Raw genomic sequence first — 21,782 nt, 5'->3', positions numbered from 1 at the left:
TTGACAAAAACAACGGTAGAGGTTTGCTAAATTACACCGAAAGTGGATTAAAAGCTAACAACAAGTTTTTAAGACAGTACAGAATGAACTTTTCAAATAAAACTTCTCAGTATGAAAATTTAACAGACCGTTTTAATCGATTATGGGACAAGAGTGACTACGATGTTAACAACACTTTAAACAGACTGAATTGCACTTATTGTAAAGAAGTCGGACATACTGCGCGAAGTTGTTTGCAGCTAAATGAAAAAATTCATCATGTAGTTCAGAATGGGAAACGTTTTACATATGCTTTGTGCTACTGAATAGTGTTTTATTTATTTGAGAAACTCAATTTCAAAGAAGTTTTAAGAACTTACTGTTTGACTTATATTTTCTAGTAAATTTAAAGTGATTTTTTTAATCACAGGCTAAATTATTTTGTTTTTTGCAACGAATTAATGTTTTTATAGTTCAAAATGTTTACGGTTTTTTTCTTTTGATAAACTAGTACAAATGTAACGTAATTAATAATAAAAACTTTGATATACAAAGATCAGCCTTAAATTAAAAATAAACTGTATTTAGAGTATAGTTTCACCCGGCTTGATATTGAAAATTCATTCATATTTAAACTAGAATGGAAGTAAATGTGACTCTCTTGAGGTAGCCAATTAAAACTTTTTTTTTTATAAGTTTCTTTCTTTAAAGTTTGATTAAATATTAAAATTTAAACTATTTTTTAAATAAAAACAAACATTATTCTTATTGTAACACTAAGTGTAACTTTAAATTGTATTATAGTGCTTTTTATGACAGTTTTATGTCAATGGCCACTTGATCCCCGTTTTCAGCCCACTGTTTAATACCAACAAAAACTGTAACCAGCAATCGCTAGATCTATTAATCATTGTTAATTTTATTTATTTAAATTAAAACTTTTTTTAAAATTTATTTTGATTATAGACGGGTTGTTGTATTTTAACTTTTTTTTTTAAAACCTACCTCAAATTAGTGTCAATAAAATAAACTTTTTTTTTACAATTAGTTCAATGTTTGAAAATAGTATATTATTAATTAACTATCATGCAGGACTTGCATATAAATACTTATTTTAACACTAAAAACAAACCCTTGAAATTGACCTGAAGTTTATTGAAAAACTACATCATAACTATATATTTTTTTTATAATTACAATAACACCTGTTTAAGGAAAGATAAAGATAAAAACGACTTTTACTAATAATAGCCTATTACATACAAAAATGTTTGAAAGAAAGACTATATTTTTTGAAAATTCTTAATAAATAAATAGTCTCAGATAATAGAAAGTAATTTTTAGGTTATATTTATACTATAATTAAACTGCAATTTGTGTACGCGGCAGAAATATTTACTCGTCGCCTTCATCGGATCCTTCTTCGTCTGACGATTCTTCCTCGTCTTCTTCATCGTCGCTGAACTCACCGCTTGGAAGTCTGTACAATCGAATGATCGGCTTGTTTGGATCCTGACAATTAATTTTAGTTGAATAGTTTAAGTATGAGAAATAATGCAAAGTTATCGATAAAGTTGTATTTCCTATAAATATCTTAAATAGTTTTATTAATAATATCAATTTTAATCACTATCGAAGACAACATATTTCTAAAAAGATTAAAACACAACCAGACATAAGTTTAAACCTTTAAAATGAGATACTTATAAATATATTTATCTAGTATGCATCTCTAAAAGTCAAGAGTTGACACTATTCTACTTTTTTTACTCAAAAGAAAACTGGTTTCCAATAAAAATTAAACACAACCAGACAGTTTATTTTCAAACCTTCAAAATAAGATATTTTCCCTTGTCCTGCTTCATGCACAGGTCGATGATGCACCTGAGTATGCCCCACGCGTTGCCCACGTTCAAGTTGATCTGGTTGGCGAACTCCCTCGGAATAAACTGCAGCGCTCCGATGATGTCGTGCGATTTGCTGTCGTTGATGTTGCTTCTCGCCACCATCCCCATCTTGATGTACTCCGACCTGAAACGTACCAAGTTTATTTACGAAAGTAGTTGCAATTTTATTATATCAGTTATTCAAAAGGACTGCCATAATTAAAAAATCTTGTTTTTGAAACAATCACTATTTGGCTCAATGTTTGAGAATACTATGGAAAAACTCATCCATTTAGTTTAAGTAAAACAATTCAATATATTTAATTACTTGGAGGAAATTCTATAAGCCATTATACTTATTGAAAATTATAAGTTAATCAAAAGTCTAGTAAACAAACCCTGCCAGTAAAGCGCACATGGTCCACTTAGCCAGCTTGTTGCTATTATTTTTCAATTCAGTAGCCAACACGCTTCCGCGCTGAGTGTCCAATTTCCTTCTCCATTCAACTCCGTTGCAACTGCGATGATCCCACTCGTTCAATGCCTTTTAATGTTGTAAAATATTCAAAAACTACTCAATCAAAATGTATGTAAAACTTTTACTATTGTATGATACTAATTACATGATAAATGTTGTTAACAAATACTTTATTATCTACACACTTAATCATCTATAAATGCATACTTCATTTAAAGTAATAAATTTCTGAAAAAAAAGGTTCAAAATTAAAACTTAACAATTGATTATTTATTTAGTTTTCAAATAGTTTTAAAAATATAGAAATATTTAGTTAAACATCCTCAAACAAATTATTTGCATAAAGTTACATATAAAACTTTCAAAAACTAATTTACTAATAATGTAATTTGAGTGAAATATACTTAAATATTTTTTTTTATTCATAAACGTAGTATACTTTATTTTATTAAATAGTATTTTGCAAGTTATAAAAAACTATTCCACAAAAATAAAACAAATTTATTCGGGCATTTATATTTACGCTAATATAAAATTGAATTAACTACCTAAATACATAGAGCTTAAAACGAAAATTTACCTTGACGTTAATGTAAGTATCCTCGCCAGTAGGGCCAACCATAACAGCGTCGTGTTCAGTTCTGGCAACCAACTGGATTCCATTACCGAGATCCCATTTACGGTATCTGAACGCCTTCGGGGCTTCACCTGGGAAAATAGTTGTTCCAACATTAAAAAGGAGTCAACTGAGCATTGCATATTCTTTTAAAAGATAGAATATATAATTAGTGTTTTCAAATAGCTTAAAAAAGTAAAACTATAGATTAAGAAGATGAATAATTATCAGTATTGTTGTAACTTAATAAGTAATCGATCAAAGTATAGCTAAACCACCTGACACTGAAGCAGCAGGGTTCTTCATTTTGTGGGTATTTCCGGGTTTCAAAACTTGTTGGAGGAAGCTGTGGTCGATCTTAGTTGCTTCAGTCGCCAGGTTCATTGGTGAATTCAATCCTTCTCCCTAGAAAATTTCAATAATTAAAACTTTGTAAACTTATGTTTTTAAGAAATACTATTAAAATTACAGATTAACACAATACAATAAACTATATAGAAAAGTATGTATATAATATTTTTTAACAAGAAAAAAAGTAATACAGCACTACATAAATGATAGCTAAGTTTTAACAAGAATATTTTTGGTTTCTCTGATCATCATTTTCTACTTTTGAACTACTCTAAGTCCGCAAAACTTTATATTAAAAAACTTTATAAACTTCTCAAATAGTCAAACAGTAAAAGTTCGCTATTATAAAGATTTATAACAGTACTACAAATTGAAACTCGAGGCCTCTAGCTCAAGAGTTGAAAAAGTAGCCTGATTGCCATAGGTTTTAAAAAATTCCAGGTCGTTGAAAGTAAAAGTTTTCTTTTTTATTTTTAGTATAAAAATATTGGAAAAATACTGTAGTGTTACTTTAAATGTGTTTAATAATAAATAAAATTGTAAATGATACCTAAAATTCATTATTTTACATTTAAATTTGTTTAAAATTCTAGGTTTTTCTTTTCGTCTAAATTATCAAACTCTATATTTTTCAAACTTTTATGGCAATCCTGAAAGTTTTTTTTTTTTTCGTAGAAAATTGACTTATATAAATTTAAAACAAACAAGGTCTTCAAACAAATATATTTCAACAAATTTTCATCAGTGTGTAACAAAATAAAGAAAATCTTTTATAGCCTTATAACTGCATCACAAATTAGTTAATCAAGCAAAAGACAAAACAAAATACTAAAAAGTAATTAAAATTCTAAATAAACATAATTAAATATAACATGAGAGCATTAATTAACTAAACAAGGATATTGAAAAATCAATTTTTTTCTGCTTACACAACTTTGTTTTATTTAAATGAATGTATATGGCTTCAATTTTGACCAGGTCAAAAAATTAGTACAACTTCTTAATATTTTAAATTTGTTTCATTATAACTTTTTCCACAAATTGGATTTTTAACTAAATGTTCAGATATTGAAGATCTATTCATTGCATATGAAGTTGCTATACTAATTGTCTTGTGCTGATTGTTAGTATGTTCTTTAACACATTTTTGAATTTGCTTTTTAATTCTGGTTTCAAGGTGCCTAGAGGTTTGACCAATATAACTGTTTGAGCAACAGCATTTAACCGTATAAACCACGCAAGTTTTAGGTTTGTTCGATATGAAGTGTTGACCTTAACGACTCAACACAGAACTTGATGTTAAAATAACTCTATGTTTAGCAGCACACGTTTTTCCGTTAACTTTTTATATTTCTTTCAATCTGAGTTGATTTTTTATATACATAAGGAAAAATTAAAAGAACTGAACATTTCTCAGGACCATAAGGTTTATGTAATTTAATCTCTTAATTTCAGTTTTGTTAACTCCATCAATCAAAGGATTAGGATATCCGTGCTTTATTAGCATTTAATTTATAACATTAAATTCAATTTCAAAAGCTTCTGGAGAAAATATTTTCTTAGCTCTGTGAAATAAGGTTTTAATAAACCAATTTTTCTCTATAAGATTGTAAGTTTAGATATTGACCCGTTAAAGAAGGTATTCTGAATACTGACGTGATACATTTATTATCATTTCTTTTGATCGAAACATCCAAGAACGATATTTGATTAATTACTTCAGTTTCTTTGGTGAACAGGATAGCACCATGTAGGGAATTTAATTTCTCGAATAATAAAGAGCTAACTTTTTCACTGTCACTAATAATAAAACAATAGTCTTCGTAATTACATAAACTTATTAGTAATGTTAGAAAAATAATTATTAAAGACAAAATTTTAACTTTTTAATATTATATTCTATAAAAATAGACTCATAGTTCATACATTAAGCTTTCATTTAAGAGCGAGTGTTAAATTTTTGGTAAAACCCTATGGCTTTAAAAAACCCTTAGTTCCTTCAGACTTAAAACCATTTAAGTTTTAATTTTATATAAAGATTGTTTCGATTTGTTTTTGTTCCAATTTATTTAAGTCATACAAACAACTTAGCTGTGTTATATAAGTAGTACTGCTAGAAAATAATCAGATAAATGGTTTAAAGAATTGTAATTTAATAAATGTAGTAGAGCAATATGTACAGTATGCGGTATTTAAATTTTTTTATTTTATCATCATTTAAATATTTAATAAAACACTACGAAAAAAAAATTAATATGATAATAAACAAACCTCAGGTGGCTGATTGGCTGTTTCACTGACAGTTAACAAATCAAAATTGGATTTTTCGCGCTTGTCAAAGATGAGCTTGTTACCGATGCGATGGGCAATAATGTCCCAAGAATAAGCAGACCTTGTACAGCACATAAGAGTTGCTAGGATTGAATCGGTTGCCATGACATTGCATTGACCCGCAAGCTTTCGTAGCACCAAGTCGTTTGAAGTTGTCATCTAAAAATTTACACAATAAAAGCTATACAACATAAAATTATATTACGAATATAAAGGTTTTCTAGCCATCAAATTATTAAAAAAATATCGGACTATATTTAAAAAATTTATAGGTTTTGACATTTGACTATTAAAATAACATCAAATCTCAACATCAACAACTTTTTTTTTAATATATGCATTGAAAAGTGAACACAGTATGTTTAAATTAGTTGCTACTATAATTTAAAAGTTAGTAATAATCATGTTTTACAAAAAACCTCTCTGGCAATATTAAAACAAAAATACATAGTACCTTATTAGTAGTAGTATTGAGATTTTTCAAAGGTTTAGAGTTCTTCACAGCTACTCTATCGTAGTTTTTGTCATAGTATTGAAGTTCACCACACACATACAAGTCTTGTGGCTCAGCAACTTCCTTCTTAAGCTTAGTAAATCGAGAAAATTCAATTTCGTCGATCATCTGAAAACAAATATTTGTTTAAACAAACTAGAAAGCACATCCAACAACTTAAATATATTAAAAACAGTAAAAAAATAGTTAAAATCAAGTTTTGCAGTTCTAACATTTAAATAACTACATTTATCCTAAATTTAAAAGATAAAAACTTAAATTTTAGTATTATAAACGTATTAATATAATAATTGTATAATTGTACTACATAAAAATAACTCTTTTTATTTTATGCACTCTTGACTTAATTTAAAGCTAGCGTTTTTAAACCTTTAATTAAAAAGATAAAATTAAAGCTACTAAATACTAAAACATCTTACATCCCAGTCATCATTAACAGCAACTGAAGCAGCTCGTTTTTTCTGTTGCATCTGCAATTGCCTCTCTTTATACCTAAATTTGGTTGCTCCATACTGTTTCTGCATTTTTCTTACAGCAATCTGCCTTTCTCTCTCCTTCTTCTTCTCAAGCTTAGTCTGAGGCTGATTGGAAAGAAGCTGCTGGTTCAATTGCCTCTGTTGTTGCTGCTGACGATTTTTGAACTGGTTAAACTTCCACCTGTTGCGCTGATACTGCGGTTTTTGAACCTGTAAAGTTTATTATAGATGTTATGGAAATTGCTAAGAAAAAAATTCAAGTGTAAAAAAAAATTCAAGCTTGTTTTATTCCAATAAAATATATTCCGAAAAAAACCTTTCGTATTTTCGTTTTAAATATAACTAAAATACACATTAAAAAAATTATAACTTTATAAATTATTAAATGTTTTAAAAGTTAACTCGTGATAACTACAACAAAATGTTTTAACTATTTAAAAACAAAAACTTTTTCGAAGTTTATTTACATTGTTTGAAAATTATGATTTGAAATTAGAATTGCCGAAATATTTTAAAAATATATCATATTGTATTTTAAAAAATTTACTTTAGTGTTATCAACAAGCTTGAAAGTTGACTCATCTTCACCATGATAGTAAGAATATTGGTTAGATTGATTTCCACTGCCGTAAGCACCACTGTACTTTTGGTTGGATCTACGCTCATGATAATATGTATTTTGCTGATTCCAATCAGCTACCTAAATATTGTTACATGTTTATTTGTGAGATATGAAATACCATATTTTTAAACTTAAAAATTTTATAATCTAGCTTCAGTAGTTCTTTATTTATTAAACTAAACTTAAGAAAATACAAAGCATTTATTAGCATTTTTAAAGATTTTTTTTGTGAAATAGATGTTTTGCAAATAAATGTTTTGAAAATGTTCAAGTTCTTTTTTTTTTCTAATTAAACAAACAATATCACATTGAAAAATAAACTAATAAGACAATTTTTTACTTATTGCTTGTTAAGTCAACCACATATTTAATTTGTAAGTATTTTTTAACTTAAAAACTTTTTTAACTACGATGTTAAGAAACACTATAAATTATTGTTTTAATTAAACTTTCAGCAAATCACTTAAATATCAACCTGCACTTAAGAAAATATAAAGAATATTTTATAAGGGTATGAAAGGAAGTTTTCAACATATGCTATAATAGAGAGTTTGCATGTTTGTTGGATGCTTATCTAACAATTTTCAAAAGTAATATAAAATTTTATTAATACTTGTATTGAATAAAATAGTCTTAATATTAATTAAAGCAAAATTTGAGATATAAAAACAAAGCTTTGGAAATAAAACAAATAAAATAAAATAAAAAAGATTTACAGGTTGATTTTACTTTGTGAACTATTTCTTAGCTACCATACAGTTTTTACAACTTTGAGAAGTTTGTTAGATATAAGGGATGAATGCTACAAGGTTAACTAAGTTTCTTTAAAAAATATGACTACTTAATTAGATTATATTATTTAATAGTATATTGTTATTAGATATTTTCTTTTTAATATAATTAAGATTCGAATTTATTCTTAACTTAAAAATTTTAAAGTTTTTAAATTAAATATTACTTTATTTCTAGATTTTTTTAAACAGGGTTGGCCACTGGTTTTTGAGAAATTTTTTCCAGGTTTTCTAAATTTCTTCCAGTTTTTGTAATTACACGTTTGAAATATTTTTAGTTTGAAGTTAGTTAAAGGTTTAAAACTGCGCTAAATAGTATAACAACATTGAAAAGATATTGTAAAGCTGCTTCAAATGTTTTTTTTTTTGAAAAGAAAAAAAAAACTAATCTATATGATAGATTTTTTGTGTCAAACCAAAATTTTACTACTTAACATGTGAAAATTGTTTAAAATCAAGGTTTTTCCGGGTTTTTTAGTAACTTTCTTCAAAATTCCAGGCTTTACCAGGTTCTTTTAGCCCAAATTGCTAAATTCCAGGTTTTTCCAGGATTCAAGGTTTAATGACAACCCTGTTTTAACTAAATCAGTTATGTTTTTTGGTTGTAAAACTGAATTAACATGACATATATTTTTGTTTAATTATCCAAATTTAAAGTTAATCGTTTGCTATAGAGACCCTAGCAAAACATGTTCACTGGATTATATAAAAACAAATTTACACAGTACTCTTTCTTTATTAAACTAACTCAAGTTTCTTCAACGGATCTCTGTAAAAAATGATACTATAAGGAAAGAATAGAATCTTAAGTATGTGTATGTATGTCTTTATTACAAATAGGAATAATTACTATAGATCATTTCAGATTAATGGTTAATAACAGATACAATATATAATGTTAGATCCAACTGTTATAAAACTATATAGTATTTGTAATTATTAAATAAAAATTATAACAGAGTAAAGTAAAATGCAAAATATAATAACAAATCAAAATATAAACTACTTATATGAATTTGAAGAAACACAATTCATAAGACTAAATTGTTGTTAAATATTTTTTTTTAATTATTTAATAATTGCGTTATTATATTATGTTTCAACTTACTATGTATTTAAAATAATTATGAAAAACTATGTTTAATTAAGTGCCATGATGTTTTTTCTAGACATAAAGACTAGATTATCTATCTTACAACGCAAGGTAAAGGAATTTAAATGTTAATGTATTAGAACATAACATTGTGACGCAATTAATAATTAACTTTTCTAATACTTAACAACCATTTAGTCTTATAAATTAGTATTTCTTTAACTTTCATGTAAGTAGTTTGTATTTTGATTTGCTATTTTATTTTGTATTTTCTTGACTAAACTATAATTTACATTTATTAATTACAAACATTATACAGTTTTATAACAGTCAGAATTAATATTATAAATTGAATATATTATTAATTAATAATCTACAATAATCTCTAGTAATGACTATTTTTTTAATAAAGATATATAAACCTACTCTAGCTTCTATTGTTTCCTTACAGAATTTATTTTTTTACAGAGCTTTGTTGAAGTGTGTTAAAAAACATGTGTTAGTTTAATAAAAAGATTATACTGTGTAAATTTGTCATTATATTTTTGTATTCATTTTAAAAACAAATTCATATTTTCAAATAATATTAAAGTATTAAACTAATAATTATAATAAATAATACTTCAAGTTAAAACTACCTTTCCTAAACGATCTCCTTTACTAAAAGGCTGGTACGGCATATTTTCAAACTTTGAAGGAACACCTACTGGACCCCATCCCAAAGGATTGTCTTGAATTTCTGGTACTGCAAAACTGGCCATGTAATATGTGATACTATTCTATAATCAATTACAAAATCTAAATAAGAAAACAAAATTAAAAAAAATACATTATCAAAGGTAATTTGTGTTCAATTTTCAGCACCTTATTGTGTTTCAAATTCACGATATTAACCAAAATAAAACGAATTTGTTATGTAAAATTGTATAAATCATATTTTTTCTTACTTCATACTTTTAGAAAAGTTTAAGATAACCATATTATATACTGAAATAAAATTTAAGTACTGAAATGTGAAAAGGTATGCTTAAATTAAATGAGAAAGTTCTTCTAATTTTTGAATTTACATAACAGCAAAGAAAAAAAAAGTTAACAAAAAACATTTCCAGATTAGATCTTATAGTAACTTAACTACTAAAAACAATAACTTTGAAACTTCAAATTATTTTCGTTTAAAGAAAAAATTATAATAAAAATGTCTAAAAAGATAGTTTGGATTTCATGATTGTATTTAAGAAATCTAATTGTATTTCATAAATATAACTTATCCTTTACAAAACTAATGAACTCGTGTTAATTAGGCAGTAACAGTTTTTAACCACTTAACTCTTGAATCATGTCAAAAATACTTGAAATTCAAATTTATTTTTTAGTTAAAGCTATATCCTTTGTAAGAACTTGTAAAAATACTGTTATTATAAAAATCTATCCGAAAATTTTATGTTAACATTTATAACTGAATCTTAAACTGAATAACAAAATACACTCAAGCACAAAAACATCTATTTAGAATGACAATCGACAAGTACCTCAATTATAAAAACCTTGTAGTTTTTGAATTTAATACAAAGAAAAAGGTTCACAAAACTTTGTTTAATTTATTAAAACTATTCTATTATACACTTACATAATGTGTATAAATTTTAAGTAGAATAGTTTTAATAAGTTATAAAACTTTGCAGCACTACTAAGTATTACTTAAATAAGGAGCAAACACCTAGTAAAAAATATTTATTCTTTGTTATAATATTGGCCTTTATATAATAAAGTGTATGTCTAGTTTTAGCCTCTAAAAACTATTATGACCAATATACTAAAACTTAAAGTTATTAAGTAATTTATAACATAAAAAATTTAATAAAATAAAACAACCAAGTTTTTTTACTAGACTGGTGTTTAAAATATATATATAAACTTTAACACTTCAAGTTTTACTAGAAATAGAATTACAAATCTTTAGTAAATTTTTCATCCTTTAAACTTGCACTCCATGGAAATATCAGTAAAAAATATTTATAAATCATTTAAATCATCAAGTTGTTCAAATTGTTGATTAGAATGATAAATAAGATGACTTTGTGATGAATGCAAAATGTTTGTTGGTGAACTTATATCAACTAATTGATCAAGGCCAGTCAGTTGACTGTCAACATCTGTGTTTGAATTGGCTTCAGAAAACATCATACTACTTGCATTTTTTTCTGTCTTAAGAACCTCTCTAAACTGATGCAAATGTAGTTTTAAAGGCTCTATATAGTTATCAAAGCCTAGTGTAGCCATAGCATATAAAATATCTTCACCATTAATAGTTTTTCTTTTTTCATGGGAGCAATGTTCAGCAGCTTCTGATGTAATGAAACTTATAAACTCTGAAACACATTCTTGTACACATTCCTTAGACTCTTTGGCAATTTTTCCATTTTGAGGAACTGAGTTTTTCATTATGCGAGCAACATTTGCAATTGGAAGATAAATATCTTGTTCTCTATATACAGACTTATCATTTTTATTTGAGGACTTTTTGCTTTTATCATTTTGTATTAATGTTGGCAACTCTGAATCATTTATCAAACTTTGAAAGTCATTAGTGTTTTCCATATTTAAATCTGACAAAAAATAAAATAAATACAATATTCTAAGTATAATATATTAAATAACTTTATATATAGTTAAATACAAAATTAAAGTAAAAATAGCAACAATTATAAACTGTTAAGAGCATAGATGGAGATAAAAGATGTATTTATAAAAATAATATTTACTCTTACTTGAATGGAAGAATTAAGTATTAACTACAAGTCAGATTTTATGGAATGTAGAAATTTTGTTTAACACTTCAGGTGTACAAATTTTGATTTAAAGATTTTAAATACAAATGCATGAACAGCAAATTACCTATAGTTAATTAACTAGGAAATTCAAAAATTAGCAACTAGCTCACATTTATTTTAGTCACACATATTTTAGTATTATAAAATACAATATAATCATTGAAAAAATTCAAGTATAGGACTTACTGTAAAAAAATGAAGAAGATAGTTTAAAAAATGAAGGATAAGATATACTTTAAGTACACATTCTGTACACACTTTAAGTGAAACAATTTTTTTGGTGTTTTTGGTTTGGTTGTAAAAAGCAAGGTATTCCACCCTTTGCCAATAAAAATAATTTTATAATTCAATTTAAGTAATAACACTACAATAGGTAGGTCTCAAATATGCACAAAGGGACACTTATGCACGGCGTCAAATTTGCACAGGGTGTCAATTTTGCAAGGATTAAAAATTTTTATAGTTCATTAATTTTTTTTCTTATCTTTTATCTCAATCACCGTTAGTCTTAACCCTCAGTTGGTAACTTTTTTCTTTGTTTTTTTATTAATTTATTGAGTTCTTTTATTACTTTTTTTTATTAATAAATTTTATTAGTTATTTTTTACTTTTACTATCACTGTTACCCTTAACCCTTACTTGGTCGGTTTTTTTTTTTTTTTTTTGTTAATTTATTGTTTATCTATATATTTTCTATATAATTTATTTAGTTTTTTATTTATTTATAATCACTGTTACCCCCAACCCTTACTCTTAGTTGGTAACTATTTTTATCTTTTTTTATACCTTTTTTTAACAACAAGGTTTCCAAATGTTTCTAGCAAATTTTCTCCAGGTTTTTTGAAAAAAATACACACTTTTTGGTTTAATTTTAGTTTAAATTTAAATTTTAAGGTAGAAAACTGTGTTAAATAGTATAAAAACATTGAAAAGATACTGTAAAACTACTTCAAATGTGTTTTTTAATAAAAAAAAATTTTGATGATGACAGAAAATTTCATTTTTATGGTAGATTCTTTGTGTCAAATCAAAATTTTTCTACACATGTAAAAATTGTTTAAAATTCCAAGTTTTTTAGTGATTTTTGTTCAAAATTCCAGGTTTTTCCAGGTAATTCCAGTTAGGTTTTCAAGTTTTTTGGCAACCCTGTAAGTTTTTTTTTTTTTTTTTTTTCTTCTATTGTGCAAAAGTGATTTTGTTCAAAAGTGACTCCTTGTGCAAAATATCCTTATGTGCAAAAGTTTTACTTTGTGCATGTTTGACCCTCAGTGCAAAAATGTGTTTGTGTATAGTTGACATGCTCCCCATTATAATATTAAGGTTATCACTCTTTGATGACAAAAACCAACCAGAGTTACACCTGGTATGATATTTTGAGAAAACATAAAAAAAGTAATGTCAATTAAGCTTTATTATCTTTCACTACCAGAAAAAAAAAACACGAGCTCATAAAACTTAAACTTTAGGAAAAGCTAGAAAGTCAAAAAAACTAACCTGAGATTAACAAAAGTATTTTATAAAATCTGACTCAAACTAGCTTAATTTATCCTGAGTAGCATAAGTGTGTAATGTGCAAGTTTCTCTAATTTTTTTAGTACGTCAAATAAAACTTTATTTTTCAACTTTTTAAATATATTAAAACTACTTACAGGGTTCCCACAAGAATTTAAAAATATATATACATGGAAATCTATGAAGTATAGCAAATTTATAGGGAAATTATTAAAAAATTATGTTTGATAGATAGTGTTAGAGAACAACTATATTAAGCTACTGTTCATACTCTTCTTTAATTTAGTTTTGTTATAAATTTATTTGTTTGTATTACTATATTTTTTACCATCAAAGTTGTTAAACTTACATTATTATAGAATAGAGTTTGATGATTCACAATCTTTATGTCTATTTTATATAGCTTATGATATAATGAATACTTGATGCTATAGACAGTATTAAACTACGTGCAGGAGTAATATTCTAGTAGATCAATATAATAGTTAAGATACAAGAAGAATTTTGAATTGTTTTTGAACGGCCTAATCTATTTTATATAGCAAAAAAATAAAAATTTAAACTCTTCAGTTTTTTATTTCTTAGTAACAACATAGTAGATATGTACACTAAAAATAATAAAAATTTAATTTCAAATAATATTTCAACAGCATAGGGGGTTAACACTTTTTTTCACAAATTGATCTTATTTTATAAAGTTTTTACTAAGCTACAAGATGTTTTACAGATTTCAAAAATTCAAAATAATTTTTGAGATATAGCCAGGTGCAACAATAGGTTCCTTATGGAAGGCCAAACTAAAACGGCAAATAACTAGAAATTACTAAAAACCTATTTCCTACATTTTTTGAGATAACTACCTCAAATTTTCAGGAAATTTTCTTGCAATATTTTAAAAATTTAATTAAATTGTAAAATTTCAAAAATAAAAAAGTATTTTTTGTTTTTTTGTTTTTTTTAATTCTTTCAGACAGAATTTTATATATCAAGGAACATTTCCTGAAATTTTGAGGTAGTTATCTCAAAAAACGCAGGAGAAGATAGATTCTTAGTGAAATAGTCTATTTTTGCCTTTTTAGTTTGAGTCTTCCGTAAGGATTCTATTGTTGCTTCCAACTTTAACCGGCTATATCTCAAAAATTATTTTGAAACTTTTAAATTTGTAAAAAGCATCTTGTAGCTTAGTAAAAACTATATAAAATAAGATCAAATTTTAAAAAAAGTGTTTTACCTACCCCTATGTCCCAACAACTAAAATATTCTTTTGATTATGCATCACCTGATACAACCTTAAATTAAAACAAATTCAACTAAAAAAAACATTTTAACAATTTTAGCATAGCCTAACAAACAAACATATATCCTAATAACATCTATCTTAGCAAGATAGAATTGAACTTACTGTCTCTTCAGTTTGTCAACACAGCTTTTCTGAAGCTTGTGGTAGCTACTGTACAAAATCTAAATCTTATATATTCTTAATTATCTATAACTTTAACTTATTCTAAAAAAATATATATAAGGTAAACAAAACTCCTAAACTGCTAAAAAATATTTTAAACACCTGTGTAATGAAACATGTAATGTTGTCATTTTAATATTTCTATTTTACAATTTCTTTAATTTTTTGAGGCAAAAAGAGCCAACCTTAGTAAGTTAAGCCTTGAGCATGTAATGTCACTAAACAATTTTCGTGCAAAAATGTACTTTTACTACTCATAAAATCATACAAAAAAGTAAGAATACTTATAATTCATACAAAAAAGTGATGCTAAAATTTTAAAAATGCTCTTTATGTTATGCACTCTCAAAGAAGTACAAAACATACAAATACAAATAAAATTTATAAAACAAAAAAAAATTATAAAACAAAAAATTATATTGGTTATATTATCACAAAAATTTCAATCACAAAGCAAAACATGATTTGTAGAGATTTTCACATATTTTTCAATTTTTTCTAGAGATATATAGAAATTTTTCAGAATACAGAGTTGCCAAATGTTTTTTGAAAATTTCCTCCAGGTTTTCAAAATTTCTTCCAGGTTTTTTAATTTACATGTTATAGGATCTATTTTTAGTTTTAAAATAAGTTAATTGTAAAAACTGTGTTTAACAGTATAACAACATTGAAAAGATATGATTAAGCTTCTTTAAGTGTGTTTTTTATTGAAAAAATTTGATGACAAAAAATATAATCTATTCTATAGATTTTTTGTGAAAAATCAAAATTTTAATACTTAAAATGCAAAACTGATTTAAATTCCAGGTTTTTCTAAGCCTAAACTGTCAAATTCCTGGTTTTTCCAGGATTCCTTGTTTTTTGGCAACCCTGAGAATATTGCAAGTTTCTTAGGATTTATAGGGAAGTGGGAACCCTGTACTTAAAACAAAATAATAGTCCAAGTAAATTTTGCAGATACTTTTAATACACTTTTATATGATTACAAAACAAAAATAATGTACACACTTAACCTCCTTTAATGATGCGAAAATCAATCAGTCACTTTTTACGGTTAAAATAATTCAAATTAATTTTTGAGGCTTTAACAATCAAATTATTTAAGTTTAAAAGGTGGATGGCACAACCTAAATAAGCAAAAAAGACTATTTCCAGGGTTGGCAATAAATAATGTAACAAAAATAATGTACAAAACAAAAATAATGTACACACTTAACCTCCTTTAATGATGCGAAAATCAATCAGTCACTTTTTACGGTTAAAATAATTCAAATTAATTTTTGAGGCTTTAACAATCAAATTATTTAAGTTTAAAAGGTGGATGGCACAACCTAAATAAGCAAAAAAGACTATTTCCAGGGTTGGCACAGATCAAGCTGAGAAAAATTTCCTAACTTTTTACTTAATTATACCTAAATTTTCTAAATCAAACTCTAAATCTAAACTTATTTTAAAATACATAATCAAACACTTCAAACTATATAAAGCTTACAATCTAATTTTTATACAGGTTAAAACAGTTTATACAGGATTTCAATCATCTAACAGTCAAGTATATACATAAACTTCTTACATAAAATACTAGACTTTGTGCTTAATTATAAAGAACATTATCATTTACCTAAACAAAAAACACTGTGATTTTAAAATTCTGCAAGATAAACTTTTGTGTATTTATCACAGTTTCACTATGGAAGTCTCCTTACCACAAATCATCAATACTAAAAAGCATAAAAAAACTGCTTGTTCAAGTAGGGTAGATGCTCAATTTGTTAATATAAAATTTGGCAGTTATATAAATAATATTTTAACAATTTTTACCAGATGAAGGCATTGGAAATTAATCAGTTTTGTAAATTTCTAGGAAAATTTTGCAATTTTAGTTGGACTTAAAATGATTTTATTTAATTTACATTATTTGAAGGCTTTAAAAATGAGGAATTTTGTAAATTGGAACTGACAAAATTTTGCTTTTTTTAATTTCCTGACTTTTCCTGAGTCTTTTTCTGACTTTGTCATTTTATTAAGTTTTTCCTGATCTTGTTGCAGTCCTGCTTTAGTCATCTGAAGTTTTTATTATCAAACCCTTAAAAACAAAATTTTTGCCACAAGGCCAGCTACTTATACCTCCTGTTCATTTTTATTTTAATAATTAAAAGGAAGGTTATATGTGTATGCTTCTGCATCAAATGTTCACTAAACTTAAGAACTAGTATTTTAGAAGACTCAACATTCAAAGTTTAAATTAATTGAGATTAAAAACTAAAATTTAAGGTATATGTTATATAAATATTTTGATATTTTTATACATTTTAATTGACACTTTAATTTTAACACATAAAGTACTCATTTGCATGTATGTTTATTGTTATTAAAGCAGGTTTGCCACTGACTTTTGGCAAATTCTCTCAAGGTTTTCAAAATTTCTTCCAGGTTTTAAAAGTACTTGTTTTAGGGTCTATTTTTAGTTTAAAGTTAAGTTTAAGCTAAAAAACTGAGTTAAAAAGTATAAAAACATTAAAAAAAAACTGTTAAGCTACTTCAAATGTGTTTTTAAATAAATAAAATTTTCATGATGACAAACTTTTTTAAATATATAATAGATTTTTTGTGTCAAATCAAAATTTTTCTTCTTAACATGCAAAAATTGTTTAAAATTCCAGGTTTCTAAGTGATTTTTGTTGGGTTTTCTAGAATTTTTTCAAAATTTCTCAAATTCCAGGTTTTTTTGCCAAATTGTTAATATCCGGGTTTCCAGGTAAAGTGGCAACCCTGTTAAGGGTATAGGGGGGTTAAATCACTTTTTTCAAAATTTTTTTTTTTTGAGTTTTAACTAAGCTACAAGTTGCTTTTTAGAATTTTTAAACTTAAAGTAACTTTTGAGACATAGCAGGTTTAAGTCAAAGACTACATTAGGTTCCTTATAGGAGGCACAAACTAAAGTGTAAACAACTAGAAATCACTAAACATCTATCTCCTACATTTTTTGAGATAACTACCTCAAACTTCCAGGAAATGTTACTTGCAATACTTATAAAATTCTGTCAGTAGAAAACTTTCAAAAAATAAACAAAAAAAAATATTATGGCAAAAATCAGGGTTGCCACTCTTTGAGTCAAAAAATTTTCCGTAAGTAATCAGAAACTTTCCTGAGTAACCTTAAACTTCCCCGAGTTTCCCTGAGTTTTTTTTTTTTTTTAATCCTTAAAAATTTTATTTCTTATTAAAAAATTACAAACTTAATTCTATGAATATTGAAAAACTAGCTGCTAGGCTAAAAAATTTCTAAATAAGCACTTAAAATAAGTAAAATTAGCTTTTTTGAACAAAATATAGAAATTGGCTTAACTTAATCTCATTCTAGATCTAGAAAAAAATTTCCCTGATATTTTTTAAAAAATCTTCAAATTTCCCTGATTTTTTTAGAAAAAACCATAACTGCCCTGATTTTCCTTAAGTTAATAAAAAAAGAATTAAAGTTCCCTGACTTTCCCTGAGATTTTCTATAACTTGAAAATTCCCTGAGTTTCCTTGAGTGTGTGGCAACACTGATTTTTTTTTTTTTTTTTTATAAAATTATTACTTTTTTTTTTAATTGTTTCCAATAGAATTTCTTAAACATTGCAAGGAAAAATTCCTGAAAGTTTGAGATAATTATTATCTTTAAAAATGAAGGATCAGATAGATTTTAGTTTTCCCCTTCCATAAGGAACCTATTGTAGCCTCAGACTTTAACCGGCTATGTTTAAAAAATCATTTAGAGTTTATTTAACTTGTAATCTTGTAGCTCAGTTAAAAATGTTTAAATATATAAAACTAAGATGAAATTGTGAAAAAGTGATTATTTGGTTTGTGAGAAACTTCTTTCAAGTTTCTCAAAGGAAACTTCTTTCAAAGTACAAGTTATTGGGTCTATTTTTAGTAAAAAAAAAAGTTCCAAGATAAAAAAATGCTTTAAATAGTATAACAACATTGAAAAGACATTGAGAACTATTATATATATTTCTTTAATAAAAAAAGTTCAATATGAAAAAAATATATGTTTAAAAGATTTTAGTGTCAAATCAAACTTTCTTTAGTATAAGAGTATAAATTCTTTTAAGTTACATTTTTTCAGTGATTGTATTAAAAATTCTAAATTTGTTTTTTAAATTTCTAAAATTCTAGGTTTTTTAGCTAAAACTGTGAAATTCCAGGTTTTTCTAGGATTCCAGGTTTTTTATCAACCCTACCTGTGTCATCTTAAGTTTAAAAAAAAATCAACTATCCTGAGTTTCCGGAGTGTGTGTCAACCCTGCAATTATTCCATTTGCAGTAATTAAGTATTTTAAGTGTAGTTTTTTTATGTTCTTTTTTTTCAACAGTTTTAAACTAAAACATTTAAATCCATTATAATTACTCAACAGGGTGGCAAATACTGGTTTTTGAGAATTTGTATCAGGTTTTTAAATATGAAACATTTTTGTTCAATTGATAATCATTTAGTGTTCTTGTCACATTAGCTTAGTGTGGCACAGTCTTGGCATGAGTTTCTTTATATGAAAAGAGACATTTTGTCAAAACATTTTTTAAATTGCCCGTTTTGTTCTGCCTTACAGAAGCGCCTTAATTTTGCAGCTGACAGTTTTATTATCTTAACTATTATTGAAATCGCTTCTGGTTTTTCATGAATTATAAATAACTTATTTCAACTCTCGAAAAATACAGAAAAAAAATTTAAAAATAGAAGTTAAAAAATTGATAAAATAGTAAGTTAAAAACATAATTCCTTTAACAGATCTATAATTTTTATTTTGTACATAACATGTTTAAGTTGTTTATTTATTTTTCTTCTTTAACTTCTTGACTTTAAAACAATATAGTACTTAGAAACGTTTTACTTTTTAAACAAGTATATAACTAAAATAAAGTTATTATAAAATTATTTAAAAGTGCTTTAGATGCCGAAAATCTTTATAATATTTTAGTATAAAAGTAAAAGTGAGGTGAGCTAGATAAGTAATACAAAAAAAACTTACGCTTTGAATTACTTACAAATGTTTTATTAGTTATATAAATCACATTAAACATTATCTAAATTATTTAAATTAGTTAGCTAAATTGTTAATTGTTTTATGTTAGTTGCGTATAAAAAAAAAACTTTTAACAATATTTTGTTATGTATTGTTTTTAATTGAGCTTACACGATAAGATTATGTTGTAAGGTTTTTAATTATTTTTGTAGTATCGTTATGTTTTCTGTTTTTTTTTTAATTATTGTTAGGTATTCTGAAAATATCAATAAATAATTTGGTTTGTTTTGTGTTTAAATCATTTATCTAAATAAGAGTTACTAACAGGTTTATAATCATTTTGTTTTAATATTTTCTCCTGACTGTATTTTTTTAAGCAGAGTTCTAATATATGGTAAAGCTAACTTAAATTTAGCTGTTTAAAAAAATTATTTAATCGTAAATAAGCATATAATTTACAACCGCTAAGTTTACTGTCTTACTTTCAAATCAAATCCAATATCATAAAAATAAAAGCAAAACTGTAATTATTTATTTTTTATTCACTTTTGCCACATGAGTAACTCATAAATAAATATTTCTTTACAATTTTGTTGCCAAAATTCCAGAAATAAAAATTTCTGACGTAATATGCTGCTGTAATATTAGTACAACTGTGTTGTGTAGTATGTACTGAAAATCAATTTTATACTTACTTAAAAGTATTTATTATAAACTAGTCAAATTAATTGATCATATGAGTTGTTATCCAGCTAAAAGCTAAGTCATAAACTACAATTCTTATAAGCGGGCTATACGTCCCCGAATTCCGATCCCTACTCTTTATTGCTTTAAAAGATTTACTTTTAAGTTGGTGCTTGCTTAAAAGTCGGAACTTGATAAAACTGCCCAACTTTAGACAGATTAATGATTATAAAACATTTATGGAATTAATTTTTAATTTACTACTACTATTATACGTATAATGTAAACTAAAGTTTATAAACTTACTTATTTCATTTTCAAAATACATATAGTTTCGAACAGTATAATACATAAAGATTTAAAGTTACTATTATTTCAACATATACGAATTTTGTAACCCAGAGTGCTGCAAAAGTAAAAAACTTCTCAATAGAACAATTTCTTATCCATTTAGCTATTTTTACTAATATCGTTTTAAAACTTTAAGAAACAGCTTTATTTAAAGAGCTCTGTGTAAAAATATTATTTAAAGGTTCTTAAGACGATACTTTTAAAAGTGTTAGAACTGCTTTAAACGTTTATTAGTTTTTTAACTTAATAATTATAGAACAATTATTTATTATTCTAATGAATTTTTTTTTAATTAAAATTTTTCCGTGCTAAAAATGTAACTCCGTGGCCCGTGCTAAAGTAATGACCCGTGCTAAAGTAACACAGTGCTTTTCTGACACCTACCTTTTTTAAACAGCACATACTTACTAAATATAAAATTGCATCAAATAATTATAGCAGTTGATTCAAGCGTTTTTTTGTTGTTACGTTAAACGAAAATTTAAAGCTCATTAATCTTCCAAATCAAATTTTATCAAAATACCAGACTCTGTTAAATTAACCAGAGTACATTAAAATTAATTTGTTTTTGCAACTCTGGTAATGAAGGTTACAAAATATCTATGTATATTTTTAAGTATATCAGTTTAATTCTTTAATCAATTTTTTATAAATAATAAGAGGTTTTAAAATAAGTTTTATATAACTTTTTCAATCTTAGATTAAAAAGAATAAGTTAAAATTATTTATTTATTATTGTTGAATTATTAATTAATAACAAGTTTAAAAAAATAGATAAACAATATATTTTATG

General features: G+C 25.3%; 1 protein-coding gene across 1 annotated transcript; it reads right to left on the bottom strand.

The window, feature by feature from the left end:
- Positions 1-1,113: 1,113 nt before the first annotated feature.
- On the bottom strand, positions 1,114-9,931 carry LOC145832701 (eukaryotic translation initiation factor 3 subunit D-like). Its single transcript, XM_082940009.1, has 10 exons — positions 9,776-9,931; positions 7,179-7,331; positions 6,575-6,841; positions 6,096-6,263; positions 5,582-5,800; positions 3,238-3,364; positions 2,924-3,051; positions 2,264-2,409; positions 1,809-2,010; positions 1,114-1,491 (listed from the first exon to the last, which is right to left on the bottom strand). The coding sequence occupies exons 1-10, from the start codon at positions 9,896-9,898 to the stop codon at positions 1,375-1,377; spliced, it is 1,650 nt and encodes a 549-aa protein (XP_082796135.1). The 5' UTR covers positions 9,899-9,931; the 3' UTR covers positions 1,114-1,374.
- Between the last annotated feature and the right edge of the window lie 11,851 nt (positions 9,932-21,782).

The sequence above is a fragment of the Thalia democratica genome, chromosome 3 (assembly GCF_965202585.1).
Source record: "Thalia democratica chromosome 3, ktThaDemo2.hap1.1, whole genome shotgun sequence".
In the NCBI taxonomy this organism is placed as follows: domain Eukaryota; kingdom Metazoa; phylum Chordata; class Thaliacea; order Salpida; family Salpidae; genus Thalia; species Thalia democratica.
The sequence above is the reverse complement of the archived record's forward strand: the minus strand, read 5'-3'. Positions and strand labels throughout refer to the sequence as shown.

What these genes read in the sequence shown, in the direction of transcription:
- LOC145832701 (XM_082940009.1), bottom strand. Translation starts at nt 9,898, where the DNA reads ATGGCCAGTTTTGCAGTACCAGAAATTCAAGACAATCCTTTGGGATGG. An exon ending in CAGCCAATCAGCCACCTGAG is followed by an intron (nt 3,365 to 5,581) that starts GTTTGTTTATTA and finishes GAAATTTTCTAG; the next exon opens with GGAGAAGGATTGAATTCACC. An exon ending in CCCTGCTGCTTCAGTGTCAG is followed by an intron (nt 3,052 to 3,237) that starts GTGGTTTAGCTA and finishes CTATTTTCCCAG; the next exon opens with GTGAAGCCCCGAAGGCGTTC.